This window comes from Plodia interpunctella, chromosome 5 (genome assembly GCF_027563975.2).
Source record: "Plodia interpunctella isolate USDA-ARS_2022_Savannah chromosome 5, ilPloInte3.2, whole genome shotgun sequence".
Classification (NCBI taxonomy): Eukaryota; Metazoa; Arthropoda; class Insecta; order Lepidoptera; family Pyralidae; genus Plodia; species Plodia interpunctella.
Genome location: NC_071298.1, coordinates 10,325,059 through 10,347,111, shown reverse-complemented (window position 1 = coordinate 10,347,111; position 22,053 = coordinate 10,325,059). Strand labels below are relative to the sequence as shown.

Here is a 22,053-nt window from a genome sequence, read left to right as displayed (position 1 = left end):
TTACATTTTCAGTACATTTTCTTTTTTTTAACAAATATTGTTAAATATACTTGGAGATTCTTTAAATGTCAAAATCAAATTTTCTAAATGATGATTTGCATTTATTGACCGGAGTATTTGCTACTCTGAAAGCCATGATGTGATCACTCTACTGACTAAAGGTAGTCCTGTGTTAGATGTCTATGTACTGTAAAGTGTACACGGGATATTCTTTTGGTTGCAGGTGGTGAAGGTAGCCAATGTGTCACTTCTAGCCCTGTACAAAGAGAAGAAAGAGCGGCCACGGTCATAGACAACCACTGTGATATGGTATGTTGAGTAATTTTGTCAAAAATATATGTGCGGTTCTAGTTCTATAAACATGAAACCATACAAAACATTTTGATTTGTGCAGTTTTTGGAAACTAACAACTTTGCGGCAGATTTTTGAGAAGATTATTTTTGGCTTTCACATCTTTAGTTTCAAAATTTATCCAAAATGATGTTAATACAAGTTTATTTGCTACTGCTGATTGCCATGACGTTAAAATCTTACTGACTCTAATACTCAAATTTTAAAATTAAATTTTATGACGAATTGTTCTAATTATAGTTTTTCCTTGTTACAGGGTCGACCTGAGAACATGTTGTTTATAAGTGAACTTCAAAAAATGTAAAATCAAGTGCATAATAAAGATTATGTGCGCCAATTTTGTCTTTTATTCCTTATTCTCCACATAATCCTAATAACTGTGAATTTTTACTCTGAGGGACGTAGTTACTAACTAGGATAATTTTAAGATCAACTATCGATTTTTGGCGACACGCGTAAAGTTGTGGGAAAGAAGGGGACCTGCATAGGTGAGAGGTTAACACAATGATGGTAGGACTTCACAATGCTAAGAGGGAGAATATTAACAACCCTTGATTACTTTTTTTTTATTAGTATTAACATCTAACATTAAAAAGCAGGTAACCTACCTTGGTAATAATTACAATCGCGAACGAAAGACTGGCTTGCGGGCTAGATAGCGCTAGTAGCTACGGGCAGCAGACTACTGCAACTGGGATAGATTCAGGTACCTACTTGGTATGGGTAGGTATTTTACCTAAAATGCCTACCCTAAGCAGCGCGTGCACACCAAATGAAATCGCGGATCGCGTAATTTGGGGCCCAAAGAGATAGTATAGGTAGAGATAGCTCGCGCCTTCTAATTCTGTAGCTTGCATCAAAGTTATTAGCAGTCCATGGTTGATTACACTGAGTCGCGCGCGGGGCCCTTTTAAATCTATGATTTGGGATCAATAGTGTTCAAAAAAAACACTAAGGTGTCCAAAATCTTGTGAACCAATGTGAAATGAAAATAAAAAAAACACTTTCAATTATAAAGCATCTTTATTTGAATCTGACTTTGAATGATCGAAACGCTTTCGATAAATTCTCTCTCCGAAGCATAATACAAAAAAATAATCTACACATTTGGTCGTACGTAATTTTAAATAAAATTAACATTGTACAATTATTCTACAAAATTAAAATAAGCTGTAAAACATAATGTTTTAATTACACGTGTTGAATCTATCTATATAATCTAGTCCCCGTCTAAGGAAATTAAAACGCATAAACGTATGCGCCACTTAACAATATAATACAGAATATTTACAACGAACATTTTGAACTATATTCGTATAATAATAGTCATAGGAATCATATGCCGATACCGCGATCAGAAAATTGGACTACTTTTTTATATTATGAAATTAACTAAAAGATGATATCAAAATTTCGTAAAATTTTCGTTGCCCGCGACTACGCCTGCGTGGATTTAGTTTTTTTTTCTTACTAAAAAACTGCGCAAGCACTCAAGTTTTACACATTTGTACCTACATAATAGTTAACTTTTAATTCTTTGTAAACATTTTTGAAAAAAATTAATAAGTAAAAAATATTTTATTATAATGTTAATATATTATTCGAATGTCGGGTTTGGTTAATACATAGTCCAATTTTATGATGACAAAGGTAATATTGTAGAATACGAAGCTGCGTGTAACCTACCTCTGTTGAAAATTCAACAATCTTCCTTTTGGTGCATCGTTAAGAAATTAAAAGAATCAAACAACTTGATTATAGATTTTTTGATATATGTACTTTTGTAAATTTATTGCACTGGACTTTAATGTACTTGTAAGAATTAAGGTATTGATGGTTTCTCTAATACCCACGTCGATCGATTTCCTAGCGAGTCTCGTGGTCATTTTGACAAAATATGTCTTTATATTCATAAGAGAATTCCATATATCTTATCATTGTTATGCATAGTTACATTTCTTCAGTGTCGGCGGTGACAATATATAAAACTATTATCTGTATCACTATGTATATAGTGATTTTTTAATATATTATTTATTGCGTATATATAATTATATTGCGTGCGTTTGACTTTAAGCTCGGTGTGCGTAGTGCGACTTTTGCTATTTACATCTCACCATCGAGTCGATTCGCAGTGAGACGCAGTTAACCAATCACAGCGCGCCATTGTGACGCGACGACAACCACGCCGCAATTTGATTGGTTCGCTGTGTCTCACTTCGAATAGAATCGATGGCGAGAAGTGAAATGCAAACTCGCACTTCGCCCTCTGTACAGCTCGCCTGATGGGAAGCATTGATGAGGTCAAGGGTACATTAGTGTCGCCGCTCGTTAGTCTACTATTGATAGTATTTCGATAGACTATCGATAGTTTGAGCTAAAAAATTGTATCGATAAAAATATATCGAGTGATGACGATTAGACTATCGATAGTATTGCTCCGCAACATTACTTATGCCACAATATATTGTACAAAACTATCTATAGTTTCGATAGTATTAATAGTTTAATCGTTATCATGGAATTTACCAATAGTATTATTATAGTTTGGCAACACTATGGTATGTACCTATTCAGAGAATTAAATATCCCTAAATCGTATATTTCGGAAACAGAATCATTGTCTATAAAAAAAAATTAGAAGATAAACAACCAACGAACCCCTTGGTTGGCCACATTGAGAGCTCATCAACCAATTTGACTATTCGATTTGGTATTGCAATGGCAAAAAAATTTTGTTCGTTAAAAATCCTTGGAACTGTATTTCCAGATTACTACTACCGCCGACGCTAAATAAATCTTTTCTCTCGCTCTAACGAATATACGCGCATACCGAATCTAGATAATGTATTCCCCTCTCATTTCAATCTTAAGTTTATATTACACACACCCTATACCCATTTGTTCAGGTACTTAAATAATTATGTCATATTATTATTGCAATTACAGCAAAATCTTTCACATAAACGGGGCGGGAGGCGCGCGCGGAGAACACCGACCGAGACGCGCGCGCCATATTCCCCTCCAACTAGTCGGCAAAAAGGATTCAGTACGCGCGCGTGAGTGCTTGATACGAAATTTCTTAATTTTCTATTTGGATGCGCGAAAGCGTGACCAAACAAAACGGAGTAATGAATTAATGTGATTTTTTATGTTCTAACTAATACTAACTTCTAAGAAGTCAGTATTTTATAAATAAAATTACATTATCAATTTTCATTTATTTAAATAAATAGGTACCTGAATAAATGTGGTATACATAATAAAAGATACGTCGAAACATATAGTTTCGTCTCTTACAACTATGAGCGTTTATAGTTCATAAACAAGCAGGCAGTTGTGCTGGGGTTGCGCGGAGCCCGGCTATTGCGGGCGCGGGGGAGGGGCGCGCGGCGGGAGGGGGGAGGCGGGCACGCTCCAACTCTCGCTGTTGCCGTTACCCCATCTGAATTTGTTGATAACGTGTCTTAATGTTTCGAAGACAAAATGTTTGAAAAATTGTCAAAAAGTAGTTCCAAGTTATACTAAAATCTCTTATCATCTGAGCGTATTCCCGGTAGCGTCCTCAGCCGTGAAGCGTCAGAGCGCAGGGTCCCGCTTTCTTAATTTTTCTTCATCACGTTGCATTTATAAAGAAAGGACATCGGACAATGCCTTAGGAATCATCAATTACTTTATCAGCCTTTATTGCTAAATATTACTTCGGTATTTAAGGAAAATTAAACTAAGCAATTAGTATTTATTGTTTCAATAAAGAGGCGTAGAATAGCAATAAAATTTGGCAGCAATAATAATTACCTTTCAAATACAATGAAACAAGTTCTTCGTTATGATTGTTTCCTTCACCAAAAGCAAGCCGGCTGAAGCTCCCTAATGCTTCTAATCCTAAGCTAACTAATGAGTTACATCAATCCGGACTAAACAGACAAGTAGGGCGAACAAGTGATAGAAAAAAAAATAACGTTTACGTATTACGGTGTTGGATAAAATGACCCCAGTATCAGAGGATTGACCATCCGTTTTGTGCCTTACACTGGCCATCTAGTATATACGGTATGAGTCTCGACATGTAGCCTTTACTGGACGGCTTGATCAACTAAGGTAGTAGTTTTTTTAATATATATATAAGACCTATATTTGTTAATTGACGTCCTTGGAGAAAAGGCTGCGGTGAAGTTTGTTGCGCCGCTTCTTCTTCACTTGCGCTTTGGAAGCCGGCAGTAGACTTAGTTTAAGTTATTTTTTTTGACGTCAATAAGTGATGTATATCATCCTAAATTGAATAAAGAATTTTGAATTTGAATTTGAATAAGTAGCCGAAACCACGCTCCCATCCTTGAAATTTGAACTTTATAGCGACCACGGTAGACATATTTTTCATTAGCTTCAACCCTTGTAGGATCTTGTCTGAGTATATATTATAAATAATTATACTCGGTATTTGACAAAGATTGTTTATTTAGGGCTGGTAAATGCACGAGCAATACATTTAAAAGTAACTAAGCTAAAAAAAGCTAACAGCTAAAAATGGTGGATGACAGCATTTGTTTTTGAAGAAAAGAAACATCGCGCATGCGCGAGCTCGACGTCACAGCGCATGCGCATAGACAACCCTCGTGTTGCCAACTTAAAGTATGTCCACAGAGGACGCTGGTCACTTGAAGAAAATTGTCTTGTCGGGTGATGGTTTTGTCGGTGAGTTATGACGAGACCAATGGACGTTGTACTGTGTGTACGTACTCACGTGAAGTTAACGTCGCCGATCGTTCTCGTAGCGACCAACGGACGACCACTGTTACTAGACACCTGCAGTATAAGTGTGTGTACTCACGTAGGGTTCCGGTGCCGCTGGCGTGCTGCAACGTGAGACCAGTTGACGTACCCGCTGAGCCGCCGCTTGAGCAGCCCCGCGAGCGAGTGCAGCCAGCCTGCGACACAGTTGGCCAGCCCTGACTGCCTGACACCCCCTCCCCTCCCCCCACACACACACTAGCCCGCCAGTGCCGTACGATAGAACTCTTTGACTTATTTTTCAAAGACAATTTTATGAGCCTGTTTCCATCACCACTGTCTGACAATATAACCACTGCCAGATAAATCTAACCGATGTGATTGGCCAGTGAGCCGTATCCAACATTTGTGAAGGTCAATTAACGTTATTTGTTCGGTATGTTACATATCAATTAGATATTTTATCAGCAAGTGTGTATTGTGAAGAGGTACACATGTACCCGAATTGAGCATTTCATAATACTTGACTGAGATTCAATAAGGCTCAAAATCTGTATTATAATAACAAAGTCTAAACGCGTACGTCCTGCGTGCGCTTTCAGAACCGGCCAATTTTTTTTTTCATTTAACTTTTTCTTTAGACAAATTTAGTTTTCGCCAAAGAGTCCCTCGTGTTCAAATCGGTGTTACCATGATGAACAGCAAGCTGCTGATGCATGTGATGATGAATACACAGGCCCCGCCACACTATAGCTAGCCGGGTATTCTACATACTACCCGTATTTGCCTCAGTCAATGTTCATAACATTTACATAAGGAATATATAATGGTGTGTACAAGCCCAAGTCACAAATTATGGCCACCATAAAACTTTTGTCAATAAAAAAATCGAAAAATAAAAAAAATATCTTACAGGCTCTGTATCTGTATAGAAGTCATGACATTTGGACGGTCGAAAGTAACATGAAAATACAGGAATATAATTATTAATTTATTACCCAAGTATACAACGCTAGTGATGACAGCAAATATTCAAGGAAGCACAGAATGACAATACTTTGGACATGCCAGGCCCATGCATGTCCTTTGTCATAGAAAACAGACGTTAAATTATTTTTTTAAAGTATCACAGTCTCTGCATGAACATGAAATAAAAATCGAATAAAAGTTCAATCGAAGAAATGAACTTATTAGAATCGAGCCTCAGTTATTTAAAAAGAAAGCTCAGAATGGTATGATCCCAAAAGAAATACAAATAAGTCATGATTACAATCATTGACGTGACAATTAAATTACTAAATTAGTTTTAAAGCAACTTCTCCCCACTAATATACTTTGCACCCAAAAACCGTAACTACACAAAAATAGCCTTTATAAACTAGACTTTAACGACTGGTTTAGTGTAGCGAGGCGTGTGACAGCAACAGATGGGCAGGCAATGTGGGGCGTGAGGACAGCGGCAAAGCACAGGTTTGCGGATTTGGCCAACATTTGCCAATAAGCAAATATTGGCCGAACACCGCAAGTATTACAGAGATATATGGATTTGATCAAGTGTTTTATACATATAGGGCTTGATTCACTATTTGATTTAAGTTGGAATATCTAACTGCAATTTAAAGCAGACTACTTAAAACTCGTTTCGTCTTTGTCTAGACAAATTTATCGTGATATAGTAGAAGAGCCAGATAAGTCTTTATTAAAAAAATACCTTTGACAGGTGACAGTAATATCTAGTTTGACTGTTTGAATTATTTGAAATCTGCACGACATTTGTGGTCTTATTTTCGAATGATTTTATCAAAAAGTACATAGCGAAACACGCCCGCATTTACTAAAGTCAAACATAAAACTTCTCGATCAAATAAGTAACATATATACAACAATAAATTACATAGAATGTCACATATAGGCAGGTAATTTTGAGAAGAACAATCAAAACTTAAGCGTAAGAGTTAGTCAGAGCTTACAAAACATTAGAATTTTCTTTTGGCGTTGTGTTCAATGGAGACCCATTAAAGTTTGGTGGCTAAACTATTAAATCTTCTTTTAAATAATATAATGAATATTTTATGGCTGGCTATTAACATCACTATTTTGTGATTGCGTATTTACGACCAATCGAAGTATATTGCTTGTAGTCCAGGAGGAGTCCCGAGATAACCTATTCGATCGAACATCACTCTGAAAACAATTTTATTAGACGTAAATTTGATAAAGGAAACGTGACTGACAGACGTAAAAGTTCTTCTATTATAAAATTTACGACAAAAATATTGAATCCACGTTGATGTTCGATTGAATAGGTTTCCTCTAGGGAGGAACATTCTTAGATCTTTAACATGAGATGTGTCTTGGAAGTGAGATAAAACGATTTTGTCCATTGGCCGCATATTTGCAAAAACCAAATAGATTTAAGAAGACCTAGCACACAAGCCTCCAATACAACGCCACCATTCGGAACTACGAAAGACGCGTGGTCAAAGTCCGCAATGACCATTACCGGCTTTGTCCGGCGTAAGCGAGTTGAAGCACACAGGGTTGCGTTTCAAGCATATTGCACCCAATTTCGGATAAAATCAGTATTTACACAATGAGAAGGATCGTGAGAAACATGGATATGAAACAAAATGAAGTTGTGAAACGATTGTAAATAGCTTTTACATAATAACATTATCTTTTTATGTTATGACAACGAAAAATTATAATATTTTTCGTTGTCATAACATAACATACTAGTTCGTTATGTTATAAATTACTAGTAGACCGACTCCATATATATAATCCATAGTTAATCCATAAATCTATTACAAAAAGTACACGATCTTGAATAACATGAAAGAAACATTAGCGAATCTATCATTTTAGTTTGAGGCAACATATTATGATTTCGGAAGCTTCTGTCATACTTAATTATATTCAAATACGGCCTCTTTGTCTCTCTCAGATAACTGTTTTCCCGGTTGCTTCCCAGCCGTAGAACATCGGAGCCCCAGGTCCGCTAAAGCTAGTAATCAAATACAACCTAATATAATATTTTTCTCGAGGATATTGTAAATGATCGGAATTAATGATAATCGGAAGTTAGTCATTTCAATCTATGAATTAAATAAAAAGCAAAAGCAATCAACAATCGTTTCACATACAGTGTGGTATCACCGGTGAGTGGCGAGCGCTAACCAATCGTGTCATAGGCTGGCTGCCCTCTAGTCATTAACTAGTGGTTTGTAGCTTTTTGGAAATACGATATAATTTAAAATTTAACGTTAATATATCTGCGGCGGTCTAAACTCTGAATGAATGCTTTAAATATATGATATTGGAAATATAAATTACTAGCTGCGCCCCGGGGCTTCGCTCCCGTGGGAATTTCGGGATAAAAAGTAACTATCATATTTGTTATTATTCCAGGTTATGTTCGACAACGTGTGTACCAAATTTCATAAGATTTTGCGTGCGTTTGTTACACTTTCACGCAAAATCTTACACACATACATTTTTACAAACTTTCGCATTTATAATAGTAGTATATACATCAAATTCTTTATTATTTTAGGTACAATGGAATTTTGTATATAATGTAATTTAAACATATACATTTTCATTAAACGGAGATATGGATGTGAATAAATTTTTATAGCTACAAATATCCAGAATCACCCATATATATAAGCTTTAAAATTCATTAACATTCACTACATGTAAACACAATCGTGACAAAAACGCAGGTTTTTGAGATTTAAAATCCATATGATAAAAACAACGTTGTCTACAACATAAACAACAAATTCGTCTACATCTGCCATTTTGTTTGCTAAGGAAAGTAAGTTTCGCCCAAACAGAGCGCGAAACATGTTTCAGAGACATTTGTGTGTGTTTTTTGTTGAATGTTTCGCAAAAGCTTTCGCTTTAGTTTCCGCTATTTCACCAAATGTTTACACAAAACATGGTGAGTTGTCTTTATTTGTACCAACAAAGTTAAATAAACAAATAGGTATATATTTACCGTGGTCGTCGTGGTAGTGTTTGTCTGCGTGCGGCGAATGTTGCGGCAACTCCGCCGGCGGCCGGTGGCCGTTGCGGAGCTCCGCGCGCGTCAAGCTCTGACTGCGCCCCTCTGATAACCTGGTGGAAGGTGTTCGTAGTGCCTCATCAGCATAAGGTTACACGTATGTATGATAGATGTAACTTAAATTTTGATTTCTTAAATTATTATATTTTTTTTTTTTATAAAGGATGTCGTCGCAATGTTACGTAATGTTTCGCTTCAAATAAATCTATTCTGATAAGAATATAATTAATTTAACGCCGCAAAGCCCACGGACAGCGTAAAAACAAATGTTAAAAAACGTTGTAATTATACTTAAACAATTTACAGTTTTTTTTTTTGCACTTAATTACATTGAACCATTTGTTTTTCGATTTTGTTTCTTTGTAACTACTGAATGGAAAAAAATTTACATTCTTAAAAAAAGCCTACCTAAAAAAACAAATAGGTTCTATGAACCTTAGCCGGAAACGTAAAGAGTTATCTAAAATGTAATAATTTATATATTTTTATAAAATTTATTTATATTGTTGAAATAAAAGCTACAGTTTTCCGGTGTAACCTATTAAGATTGTGCAATTTTCACGAAATTGGGCAAATTCAGTTGATCTACTATAAACAATAGAAGATGGAAAAATTATAAAAGCACACACAACACACACATAACCCTTGCATTTTGGTACGCAAAGTCGACTAAACGACTTCGCCACCTTTAAAGTTATGTAATAATTTTTAAATTGAGATCATGATTCTATCATAAAAGCGCACGCATTCGGTGGTATAAAACAATGTAAAAATCTCGCATGAAACGTGTAAAAACAAAATATCGTCTATTTTTGAAATCACACCATTCCGAAAAATGCGGGAGAAATCACACAAACTAAATTACCTAATGCATCTATATGTGACAAATGTACATCTGAAATTATAAAAAAAGTCAATATTATACAGTGATTGTTAGTTTGCTGCAGGCTCCCCGACTATAATTGTTTTCTTTAAAAAAATATATTTAATTTAAACCACAGATATATAATCAGCTTTACGGATTTAGCAATCACATTTCCAATAATATATACAATGGAAAAATCATATTTACATACAACAAGTTTTCAATTACGGAATTATAATTAATATTTCACTCCTCTTGTTCGTAACGTTCTTCAGTTAGTAGATGTAAAATTTGATTTTGATTAATATAACTAAAAATACGAAATGTATGTCAAAGGAAAAATAATTCGATCCACGCGTTTTCGGACACGCCAGGAGCGATATATACGATACGGTGACTCACAGAGTTTAAAAAATAACCCTCCTGGCGTGTAAATGATAAAGTGAATTGAAATTACCTGTCGTTTAGTAACAGAGGAGACGGTGGGTGCGGGTGAAGGCGCTCGTGCAGCGGCGGCGGCTCGGAGTCACCGCCGTTTGCTAAAAATATAATATATTTATCAAAATATCTGTGTATTAATCCCATTAATACTATAAAGGCGAAATATTGTGAATATATTTATTATTTTCATAATTCAGTCATTCATGTCTGAGAGCGAAGGTAAAATAGAATGATCTTTCTTCTCTTCCCACCACTAGTAGAATAGTACCACTTCATACCCTCCCGTGGATGTCGTACGAGGCGACTAAGGGACACGCAACCATGGCAGCTGATAAGCAACATAAGCAGTCGCAATTCGCAAAAAAGTCGCCTAAACGGGATCAGACAATGAATGGTGGGCAGGTGATAAAAATCACAGCCGTTGTATAAAATGTCAAGTGTAATGTTTACGCTGTGGAAGGGGTTCGGAGCCGCGCGGACACACGAGGCGACGCTGGCGCCGCGGCGGCGGCTCCGGCGACCGCCCCGTGCTGTGTTCTCGGCTCAGGCTGCAAATTATTATGAACTGATAATATATTCCTACTCGACCGATTTCAAAATATCATTTACCACTATAGAAAGCTACATTATTCTTGTAACAATTATGAGCATAAATAATCCTATTATAATACTATACATATAAATGCGAAAGTTAGTTTGTTTAAATGTATTCCTTATACATGTCACACATGCTTTTTAACTAATTTTTGAAAATAATAATGAGATCGAAAACCTTCTGGAATCGAGCGGGAATTGAACCCGCGCCCCTGTCTATCCGGGACAGTGGGTTAATGCAGCCGAACTGGCATGGTCTCGATAGCTCAGTGGTCAAGAGCACTGTCCCGGATAGACAGGGGCGCGGGTTCCATTCCCGCTCGATTCCAGATTTTTTAATCTCATTATTATTTTCAAAAGTATGTTTGTTTGTTATCTTGTCTTATTTATTTTATTATATTTAATTATTATATTTACTTATTGTCTTCACACTGTACCTACTCAAACAATCTTCTTGAAATTTTGCATACATGTAGTTTGAAGCAAGGACATAGGGTATATTTCATCCCGGAAAATATCTACTCCCGTGGAAAATTTACGCGGGCGAAGCCTCGGACAAGAGCTAGTACAAACATATATAGTGAATGACCAATCACGCAGATTGAGTTAGCCCCAAAGTTGTGGGATACTAACATATACAGCACTAGCTTTGCCCGCGGTTTCGCCTGCGTGCAATTTCACCCCCCATAATAGTCACTTGGGGGTTGATTTTTGAAGAAAAAAAAAACGCAGCTCAACGCACGCAATGTGTGTATGTACATTTAACCCTTTCACACAAAGTCTACTGGACGGATTGTTATGAAATTTGGTACACGGGTAGAATATAACCTGGAATAACACACAGAGTACTTTTATACCGAAATTCCCACGGAAGCGAAGCGCCGGGGCGCAGATAGTATAATACAATTTACCTTCTATGCCTCGGTGAGCCGTGTAGGTCGACCCTTGACCTTCTCTGTTGACTTTGGTGATAGAACCTCTGTAGTACTATTGGGCTAGTGTTGCCAGAGCTCTGTGAATAAAGTAACCGAGTTATAGAACACAAAAGTGATTGAAAAAGACACAAAGATTATTTATTTGCAAAAAACATGAGTTTAATTTTATTTACAATGTGGTGTTAAAAGAAAAGCTTAATGCCACATGTTTCACCGTCCACGGGTATGCAAATTTAAATGGAGAGCATGCTATCATCCCGCAAAACAAAATCGAACAAATAAAAGTAACTAAATTAACTAAATTTTTATCTGAGTCTATCATTTTAAAAAAATCGTTCAAATTATAATAACATTTCTCAATCAGTAAGGAAGGAAGAAAGTGGTTAATGAAAACTACTATACAACAGTAGGATTAGAACCTGGGACCTTTCGGTTCGCACACGGACGGTCATATAACCATTTGACCACCATCGATTGAAACACTAGTGATGTAATATTCCGAGTGTGTTGTAAATTTTGCCTTACCGCAGGCGAAGGTTTCCACTTCGCGTCGGCGGAGGGGCGGCGCGGGGCGGAGGGGGGGGAGCCGAACTCCCCACTGCCGTCCCATCTGAAACGATTGCAAAGTTAACAAGTTTATTTGTTTGACAAATAAAATATAAAAAAAAACCCCGACTTTCAATATTCATTTCGCCACAACTTTTGAACGACTGAACAGATTTTCATGAAACATGGCCAGGAACACTCGGGATAAAATTATCTATGACACAAAAAAAAAACTAAACGAAAATCGGTTCATCCGTTTGGGAACTACGATCCCACAGACATACACGTTAAACTTAAAACACCCCTCTTTTTGCGTCGGGGTTTAAAAAGGGCCGTTCAAACATAAGCCACTTTGTTTTTCAAAAATCACTCCCCACATACTGGGTAGTAATAATACACGCAGGCGAAGCCGCGGTCATCTATATTACCTCCGTCTGGCATAAGGCGAGTGGTTGGGATAATCTCCCTCCAGACTGGCGGGCTGGGAGCTGCTGCCACCCGCGTTCGCCTGTCCCGCCCAACACGCTCTGATGACAATAAAAAATATTAATTCATCATTATAACGAGTGTTTTATTGTTAAAGACACATGTACACTCAGCCCTATCGGGCAGGGACGTGAGCACCCAGTGGGCAGCACGAGTATGTGAACAGGTCACTGCCCCTGCCCGGCGCTCGCAGGAGTGGAGTAATGAAAAAACAATTACATTTTTAGAACTTTATATGGGATGACTTTATACTGAGCAGTCATAATGTTACCGAACCAGCAATTCATTCAATCATTTCAAGTTATTTTTGCGAGATGGTAAATAAAGAAGAGAGAGAGAGAGAGAATAAGAATATGATGGCTGAGTGTAAATGCTCACTCGCGTCGTTATTACCGCAGAAGTATTTAGCGAAATATTTCCGGCAGCGGCTAAGTGTAAATGTGGGATTACACAGGTGGTGGGGTGATTTTATTCAAGTCGCCTAAAGGCATCTGACATTACTTTAACGACCCCGCCATCTAGTGACAGGTAGTACACACTAGTGAACTGAACTGCCCACCATCCTTACGATGTTTTCCTTCACCGGAAGCAAGTGGTAGTCTATGAAAACTACCATACATGAGTCAGATTGGTATAAAAGCTCATGTGGCACGAGTAGGATTCGTACCTGGGACCTTTCGATCTCAGACAGAAGGTCTTAACCACTGGGCCACCACTGCTTCAAAATTAAATTAAAAATTTAAGATACCCCTACTATTTGTATAGTTAACTATTAAATGTTGTACAAATCCATTCCAAGAATTTTTAACATATACAAATTACACTAATTTGGGCTCTGAAGATTCCGTCCATAGCAGTTAATTGATCAATTAATTTTATTGACTAGACGTTGCCCGGGACTTCGCTCCCTTGGGAATTTTGAGATAAAATATAGCCTATAGCGATCTTGGATAATGTAACATTCTAATGGTGGAAGAATTTTTTAAATCGATTCGGTAGTTTCGGAGATTACCCGCCTCAAATACGTAATAAATAAAATAATAATAATAAATCATACAAACTCACAAACGCTTACCTCTTTATATTAATATAGAAGAGGACATTTTTAGTAAAAAAAATAATTATATTTTTTCATCACGTTCATTTTCTATATATTTGTGATACCTCACTTACCAAGACAATGGTGTTACAAGGATAAATTGGGTTCAGTTCACATGATCGGCCCTCAAATACTTAGAAGTTGACTATGAGAATACACAAAATCCACTTACCTAGCAGGCGTAGGTGTGATTTGTTCCGACATCCAATGTTGGGAACTTGTCACGAAATTCCTAATCGGCTGCGGCGTCACAGGAGATTCCACTCCGTTATGATTCGTGTGACTTTGACCGTAACTGTGACCACTTTGACCATAACTTTGTCCACTTTGACTATGCACCTGTCCACTTTGACCGTAAATATGTCCACTTTGATTAAACGCTTGCCCACTTTGACTATAACTTTGAGCGTAACCTTGATTTTGACTATAATCCTGGCCGTTTTGACCGTAACCTTGGTTTTGACTATATTTCTGAGCACTTTGGGCGTAACTTGGATTTTGACTAGGTCTAACTATATGCGTGGCGGTAGTACTAACAGTCTTCTGGGTCGGACTTTGCCCGTTGATTGGTAGAGATGCGTACCACGATTCGACTGATACGACACTTTGCGCCGATTTGACTACGAACGGGTGTTCCAATAATTTGGCGTATTTCGGCCGCTGTCTATAGTTTTTTGTTAGGCTGAAAAATAAATTATTCAATTTAATAATAATTTAGCAAGATAACTAAAATCTATTGTGTTAGTATAACTTATTCTATGTCAGTGTATAAATTTAACTAACAATAATGTAATTTTTATAAGGTAGCTCATTACAGCACACCCTGTATCCATAGCAATGAACTTGAGAATACTCTTGGCATTATATAATTCCGATGAAATTGTGTATTAATGTTTTTTTTTTATAGTAATAAAATAATATCACGTACAAGTGGAAAAGTTACACGTACCATTGTGAAACAAACGACTTGAATTCTTGCGAGAAATCACTATCGTCTGGCAGTTGTGGGGGATCATCTGCTATCACCTGTACACAAGCAAAGTTGTCAAGTTATTTGGTTGTCAATGTACTGTCTATATTGGCAGAATCCGGATTAAACTGTGATAGTCTATCGCGTGTGAGAAGAATCTCCAGTTATAGCGTTTTAGATACATTAATAGGGGCATGAAACTGTGTAACCACAGTTTAATGCCCTTTCCCTCGATTGACTTTTAAAATTTGCGGCGGAGGAAAAGTATCTCTCCCTTCATCGCTTGTTTCCAGTTTCTTTCTAAACTTAATACTTTGAAGATTCAGCTATGATTTTACAATATTCTGTCTGCCATCTATGACGTAATGGAAAAAAAATCCTCTATTGGTATTGTTGGCAATGCTAGGTGCAAAGTAGCTACTTCATTCTATTTTATATAATAATATGTGGGTATTGGATGTTTATCTATATATGTATTTGTTATAAAATATAGTATCGTTGAGTTAGTATCCCATAACACAAGTCTCGAACTTACTTTGGGGCTAGCTCAATCTGTGTGATTTGTCCTAAAATATTTATTTATTTATATGTATATCACACCCGGCACTTCCCTTGGAGGCTGTGTAGGGGACGGACCGAGTGTCGGAAGCGAATTGAATAATGAAAAGAAGCTGTATCGAATAGTAACATTATAGTGTAAATAACAATATGTTATAAACCCCGAAGTGCGGCTAAATCTAGATGTAGCCAGCTGAGACCGGCTGCGTCTAGGTGTAGCCAGGTAAATGCAAGTGTAACATCAGGGTTTAGCCGTAAAAAATATACAATTTAGTAGTAAGGAACTATTAAGCACATAAAACTTATTTCCATTGAAATTTATTTCAGTTGTAAATTTTTATTTCGCTCCCAAAGCATAATCATATTATTCATATAATTTATTTGCCAACCAAGAGTTACAATGATCTTAAAGTAATTACAATTAGTGCTTATAACTTAGTCACCTTTTGCAGATATTGCGAATTTCGATCAATCTCAGTCAAAGTCAATCAATAACATTTATTGCGAATCTGTGGCCTTACATACATACATAGGATAGTAAATGAATAAGGTTTACAATAGATTGCCTTTTCAATCATGCGATATATTTCAATATCAAAATTATAACAACTCAATTTTAATAAAATTACATTTACTATTAGGAAATCATGAAATGTGTAATATAGATAGATAATGCATTTACTTTTGCCACAATCACGCACATACACGTGTGAGGTTTTTCATTTCACTTCTCACCATCGAATCGATTCGAAGTTAGACGCAGCGAACCAATCACACATTGCGGTGTGGTTGTCGTCGTGTCACAACGGCGCACTGTGATTGGTTGGCTGCGTCTCACTGCGAGTCGACTCGATGGTGAGATGTAAATAGCAAAGTATTTTTATGCACACAAGTTTATGTCATAATGGAACATGGCATACTTTTAATTATCATAATAATAGTTGCGCACAATATTAATTTTGCATAATGTTTTAGGCACAATTTTTTTTACGCGTACCTACCATAAGCATAATATTTTTAAGCATAATATTCTAAAGCCAAAATATGCTCACGCATAATGATAATTAAGCATAAGTAACCTAATCTAATCAGAAATAAATGTTATGATTAATTCTTATTATATTCTTCTTATTTTTGATCATTATGCCTTAGAACATTAAGCAAATAAAACTTACGGTAAAATACATTAGCCTAAACTATAATTATGATTATAACTTGTACACATACAACTTGTACATAACTTGATTTTTGTTATGAAAAAAAAAGTTATGTCAAAATAACATTATATCAAAAAAAAAAACCATGCGTTCTCTCGTTATGCTAAATTAAATTAGGTAAAAAAAATATACGGAAAAAAGGGATCCCTCAAAAACTGTGTAACTTTCACTCACCCTGGTGAGGACCTCGAAGTCGTTCTGGCAGTCCCTGTAGGGGAACACCCCAGTGGCGAGCTCCACCAGAGATATGCCCAGCGACCACACGTCCGCTCTGATGTCGTAGTCCGGACGGGTCGGGTCCGGGGGGTCTATCCGTTCCGGCTGAACATAATATGATAAAATGTGGCGGAATTATAGACAACTTGAAAAATCCTTACATATTATAAAACAAAGTCCTCTGCCGCGTCTGTCCGTTTGTCTGTTCGCGATAAACTCAAAATCTACTGCACGGATTTTCATGTGGTTTTCACCATTAGATAGTGCGATTCCTGAGGAAGGTTTTGACATGACTTTTACGACTACTTACCTCTATCTAGTGGCAGGTAGTCGCATACACACTAGTGAACTAAACTGTCCGCCAGTGTGCAGGTTTCCTCACGATGTTTTCCTTCACCGGAACCAAGTGGTGGTCGATGAAAACTACTATACCTATATGAGTCAGATCGGTATACAAACTCATATGGCACGAGTAGGATGCGAACCAGAGACCTTTCGATCCACAGGTCTTAACAATTACACCACCACCGCTTCAATCGAAGAAATAAGGAATATTCAGGGCAATACACTGATAGATGTGACCAGCACTTGGCTACACTATACTCACCGCCATATAAGCTGCGCATCCAGCACTCCTGGTCTTCGCTTTTGAGTCCACCAATCGGCCGCTGATGCCAAAATCGCACAGTTTGACGTTCCCGCGAGCGTCCAACAGTATATTGCTGGGTTTCACGTCTCGATGTATAACGCCGTGTGTGTCCTTTAGGTAGGATAATGCGTTCACCGTCTGGAAATAGGGGTCAATTTGTGAACAAGTCAAATAAATTAATTATTTCCTATTTGGAGCAGAGGGCGCGGGTCTGAGGAGTGCGGGGCAGATGGTACGACGTCCCGCACTAATTTTTAACGGGAATACTAATTTCATAGGCGCCGGTACAGGAACGGAGAGCCTCTTCAGCAGCTTATCGAAACGGGTCTTCATTAGCTCCATGCATATCCATACGTCGGAGGCCGTCACAGTCATTACTTTTAACCTTATTTGTAAGGCTCCAGAGTCGAAAATGGAGGCATTCTACTTGTACAGTGAACAGCACATCAACCTACGCAAATTCATTGCAAACTCGCCGCATTGCACGTTCATGCAGGGTAACTTGATGTGCTGTTGACTGTACCATCAGGCTAGATAGAAATAAGCCAAGAACTGACCGCAACGGTGACCTTCCCGAGTATAGGCTCCGGCACAGGGGCGGCGAGCCTCTTCAGCAGCTTGTCGAAGCAGGTCTCCATCAGCTCCATGCAGATCCACACGTCGGAGTCCGTCACGAAGCAGCCCAGACAGCGCACGATGTACGGACAGCCGTGGGACCGGACCACCACATCCAGATCCATTAGAATCCGTTTGGTCTCTTCCGAGTTGCCCGATCGACGCATTTGCTGTGATGGACGATCCAATTGAGTAATATGCATCATGTTCTTGGTGCAATAAAGTGTTTTCACTTGCTTAATTTAAATGTAAACAAATAATTACAAAGCAAATTTAAGTACATGTTCACAGGTATGTATTTGTATACAAAATGATTGTAAACAAATGCTGATAAAATAAATATAGATTTTTCTGATTTACCTCACTCGCAAATTAGCGTAATGGTACCTTGACAGCGATGACAGCTCCAGACGGCTTGTGCATCATCTTGACAACATGGCCGCAGGTGCCGCTGCCGAGGTCTCCAAGTAACTGAAGATCGTCCACATTCGAACTGTACTCCTTGCCTTCCACATTCAGCTTGCCACTCACCTGTCAAATATTTTATCCTTAAATATCATAAAACAGCTAAAAACTCAAAAACTACTGCACGAATTTTTATGCGGTATTCACTAAATTATAGATAATGTGATTCCGGGACGGGCCACTAGTTTTATATAAATTATTATATATACATCTATGTATACAATATAAATAAATTTAAAAGTTACACATAGGAAACTAATGACTACTAATAATATTTCCACAATTTTAAACAATAAAATGTATATACTTTATTATATATTTCGTTTCGCACATACAAGAAAGAGAAATGGGTATTAAAAATACATGAGAAGAAACGGGACGAATGCTAATATGTTACGTCTTTCTCCGTGTGGCCAGGGCAATCAGCAGCTTCGTATGAGATGGGCCGGATTGGGCCTAATAAACTCACCTTGTACACCTCCCGCATCCTGTGCTCAGTCTCCGTGGCTTGCGGCGATCGCGGTGGAAACGCCAACATGTCTCTATTTGGCGCAAACATCGTGGCTGAAACCATGCAAATATTGTATTGTATATATATATATATATATATATATATATATATATATATATATATATATAATAAAACTCTTGCGTCACTGACTGACTGAGTGACTGACTGACAGACAACGCGGAAACTACTGGATGTAGAAAGCTGAAATTTTGTGTGTACGTTCCTAGGACAGTATGGGGGTCCACTAAGAAGGGATGTCCTGAAATTCCCACGTGGTCAAAAGCTTGTTTTCTATAAAAATGCCAGAATTGGAAGGAGATAGGGAAAACCTTCGTTCAAAAAATTAACTCTTAACTGAGAAAATTGTGTATAATTAAAAGGTATTGTGGTTAAAGACGTGTGAGTTGTGACTCCCCTGATGTATCCACTTGGTAGTACATAGAAGTAGCCTTTATACACTACTATTTATTATAATTGTTTTTTTTAAATAAATAGCCAATTATCTATATATAAACAAAATATTTCAAAGACAATAATTTCACAATTTGGAAAAAAAAATTAAATCATCCACATAGTAAATTCTGTATTTTTATGAACAACTATTTATTATTAGTAAAGTTTCATTTTGAAAGTCATAAATTGTCTACTTTGCAATAATAATATTTTTTGTACTAACACTACAAAACTTTCCACACTACTTGATATAACATCAGCAAAAGATGCCTATCTATTATTCAATAAATAAATAAATATATATTTTTTTACTATTAAGAAATAAGACACAAAAGAGGCTAAAATAAATTAAAGAAATAAATATGCAACAGATAATAAAACATTATTCAATAACCAATCAGCTTTCCCTAGTCTAAAACTGCGTTTGTTTCAAACTCCAGACAGAGTGGTACCCTTCCAGACAGATTTCTATAGAAATGCTTAGCACAAGTATACAGAGCAACCTGGCACCGGGCCAATGCAGCTATTATACTTTTTGTTCCCATTTCTTGGAAACACAAATTAATCTAATGTTATTGTTTGCTTTTTTTTTTCTTATAAATGATGTAGGAAAAGATTGCTACATGTATATATACTATATATATACTATATATATATATATATATATATATATATATATATATATATATATATATAGTAAATTATATTTTGTTCCTGATATTCTAAACTCTGTTTAGTATTTATTTAATAAATTGTCTAAACAATGTTGTGTATTTGTCATTATTAACTATTAGTGTGTTACATTACAAAAAAAAGAATGTAACTCATGCAAACACTGTAAACAATGTTCTGTGGAACTAGTGGCATTGAAAATTACTTTTTGTATGATTTGCATTAATGATAACAGTAATCTATCTTAAAATTATAAAAGAAGAATGTTTGTAATTTTATAAAATCACCATATTTTGTATGAATTTTGGATATTATTCTAACTGCTTGAAAGAATCACAAATTTATGTATATTTATGTGTATGTTTATTGTGAAATTATTCATAGTAGGACCACTATCAAATGATAATGTTAATAATTTTAAATCAAATGCCGTTTATATTTTTGATCCTCCAAGTTTATCATTATTATGTTTTTAAAATATTATGAATTAATTTTATTAAGTAATAAATAACTAAATGAAATTATAGACATCATTGTTACAGCTTAATTTAGTGTTTATAACACACCATAAACTATAGATTTTCATATGTTCCCACATATGAACACTATTTATTGATATAATCTTCCAATTTGTACATTATATCCTACTGTTGCAGTCAGAACAGACAACTTTCTATGCTTTTACACACGCAGTTTGTCAACCTGTTAATTCATTATCATAAATTCGCGGAAAACAATGGCATGTAATAAACACATCAGCATAAAACATAAAAACAATGTTGGTAGCCACTGACACCGCTCCACCCACAATATGTTCAATGCCATATTATGCAAATAATTCATACAATGTGCACTGCTGGTTTGGAAGAAGCTGCCAGCAATTATTATAACTCATTATGGAATAATATAGTAGATGCCTGAAGTAACCTTTGGAACATATTTTGACAAGTGCCAAAAAATCGCAAAAATACAACATTTTACCCCTTGTTTCAATCTAATAGAAATAATTAGTGTGAATTCATTGATTTTAACAAGATTACCATCAGAGTATTGCGTATATTTTTATCATGAAATCTATAAATATAGCGATAAAGGGCAGGGTCACAATAATTATAACATTGATGTTGTCTGAGCTTTAGATAAATGTAATTAAATAAATATAATGGACGGATACTCACGTCTTGGTCTACGAGTATTCCCATTTCTGGAAGCCCCAACTCCTCCAGGGCTGGGAAAGCCACTAATACGCATTTCATTTTGTAAACGCTGTTCTAATCCTCTTAGTTTTCCTTCGATCGTACTTCTTGACATTATATATAGAATTAATTAATAACTCACTAATATTACATTTAAGTACTTTAAAGAAAATAAACACCTGTAATATTTACTACACAAAAATAAATTACAATGAAAAGAACAGCAGTCAGTCCACCAAGGATTTCCTTCCATCATCAAGCATTTTCGTTCATTCGTTCATTTTTAATCTATAGATATGCGCGAGTAGTTCATTCAATCGTTACTTTTTAGGCTTACCACACACTCCATACACTCTTATTTATTTCTATGCTACGGCCCTACTTTTTACGAGCGTGAGAAAGCGTTTGCG

At 36.4% G+C, this 22,053-nt stretch overlaps 2 protein-coding genes across 7 annotated transcripts in view; one reads left to right on the top strand and one right to left on the bottom strand.

Annotated features, from left to right (window-relative positions):
* RpS23 (Ribosomal protein S23) overlaps positions 1 to 689 on the top strand; it is a 66,076-nt gene extending 65,387 nt beyond the window's left edge. Inside the window, exons 5-6 of the mRNA XM_053745096.1 lie at positions 224 to 309; positions 609 to 689. Of these exons, the coding sequence (XP_053601071.1) occupies positions 224 to 292 (69 nt within the window). The 3' untranslated portion in view covers positions 293 to 309; positions 609 to 689. The remainder of the gene's footprint in view (positions 1 to 223; positions 310 to 608) is intronic.
* A 667-nt stretch (positions 690 to 1,356) lies between these two features.
* Positions 1,357 to 21,905, bottom strand: LOC128669874 (dual specificity mitogen-activated protein kinase kinase 7-like). 6 transcript variants are annotated; one of them, XM_053745082.1, is made up of 17 exons: positions 21,626 to 21,905; positions 19,281 to 19,375; positions 18,734 to 18,877; positions 18,289 to 18,516; positions 17,690 to 17,869; positions 17,041 to 17,187; positions 15,071 to 15,147; positions 14,294 to 14,803; positions 12,965 to 13,063; positions 12,516 to 12,600; positions 11,967 to 12,067; positions 10,912 to 11,009; positions 10,478 to 10,559; positions 10,021 to 10,050; positions 9,090 to 9,208; positions 5,184 to 5,280; positions 1,357 to 3,797 (listed from the first exon to the last, which is right to left on the bottom strand). In XM_053745082.1, the coding sequence occupies exons 1-17, from the start codon at positions 21,756 to 21,758 to the stop codon at positions 3,716 to 3,718; spliced, it is 2,307 nt and encodes a 768-aa protein (XP_053601057.1). In that variant the 5' UTR covers positions 21,759 to 21,905; the 3' UTR covers positions 1,357 to 3,715. The 6 variants fall into 6 exon arrangements, with proteins under 6 accessions (XP_053601057.1, XP_053601062.1, XP_053601059.1 ...); XM_053745087.1 differs by having other exon boundaries at positions 5,184 to 5,208; XM_053745084.1 differs by lacking the exon at positions 5,184 to 5,280.
* Positions 21,906 to 22,053: the final 148 nt, after the last annotated feature.

Bases quoted from the DNA above. Each gene is read 5' to 3' on its own strand.
- LOC128669874 (XM_053745082.1), bottom strand. From the start codon at position 21,758: ATGTCAAGAAGTACGATCGAAGGAAAACTAAGAGGATTAGAACAGCGT. The intron at 10,560-10,911 runs GTAAACATTACA...TTATATTTTTAG, and splicing joins CTCCGAACCCCTTCCACAGC to CAAACGGCGGTGACTCCGAG. The intron at 10,051-10,477 runs GTAATTTCAATT...TTATAATTTCAG, and splicing joins CCTCTGTTACTAAACGACAG to ATGTACATTTGTCACATATA.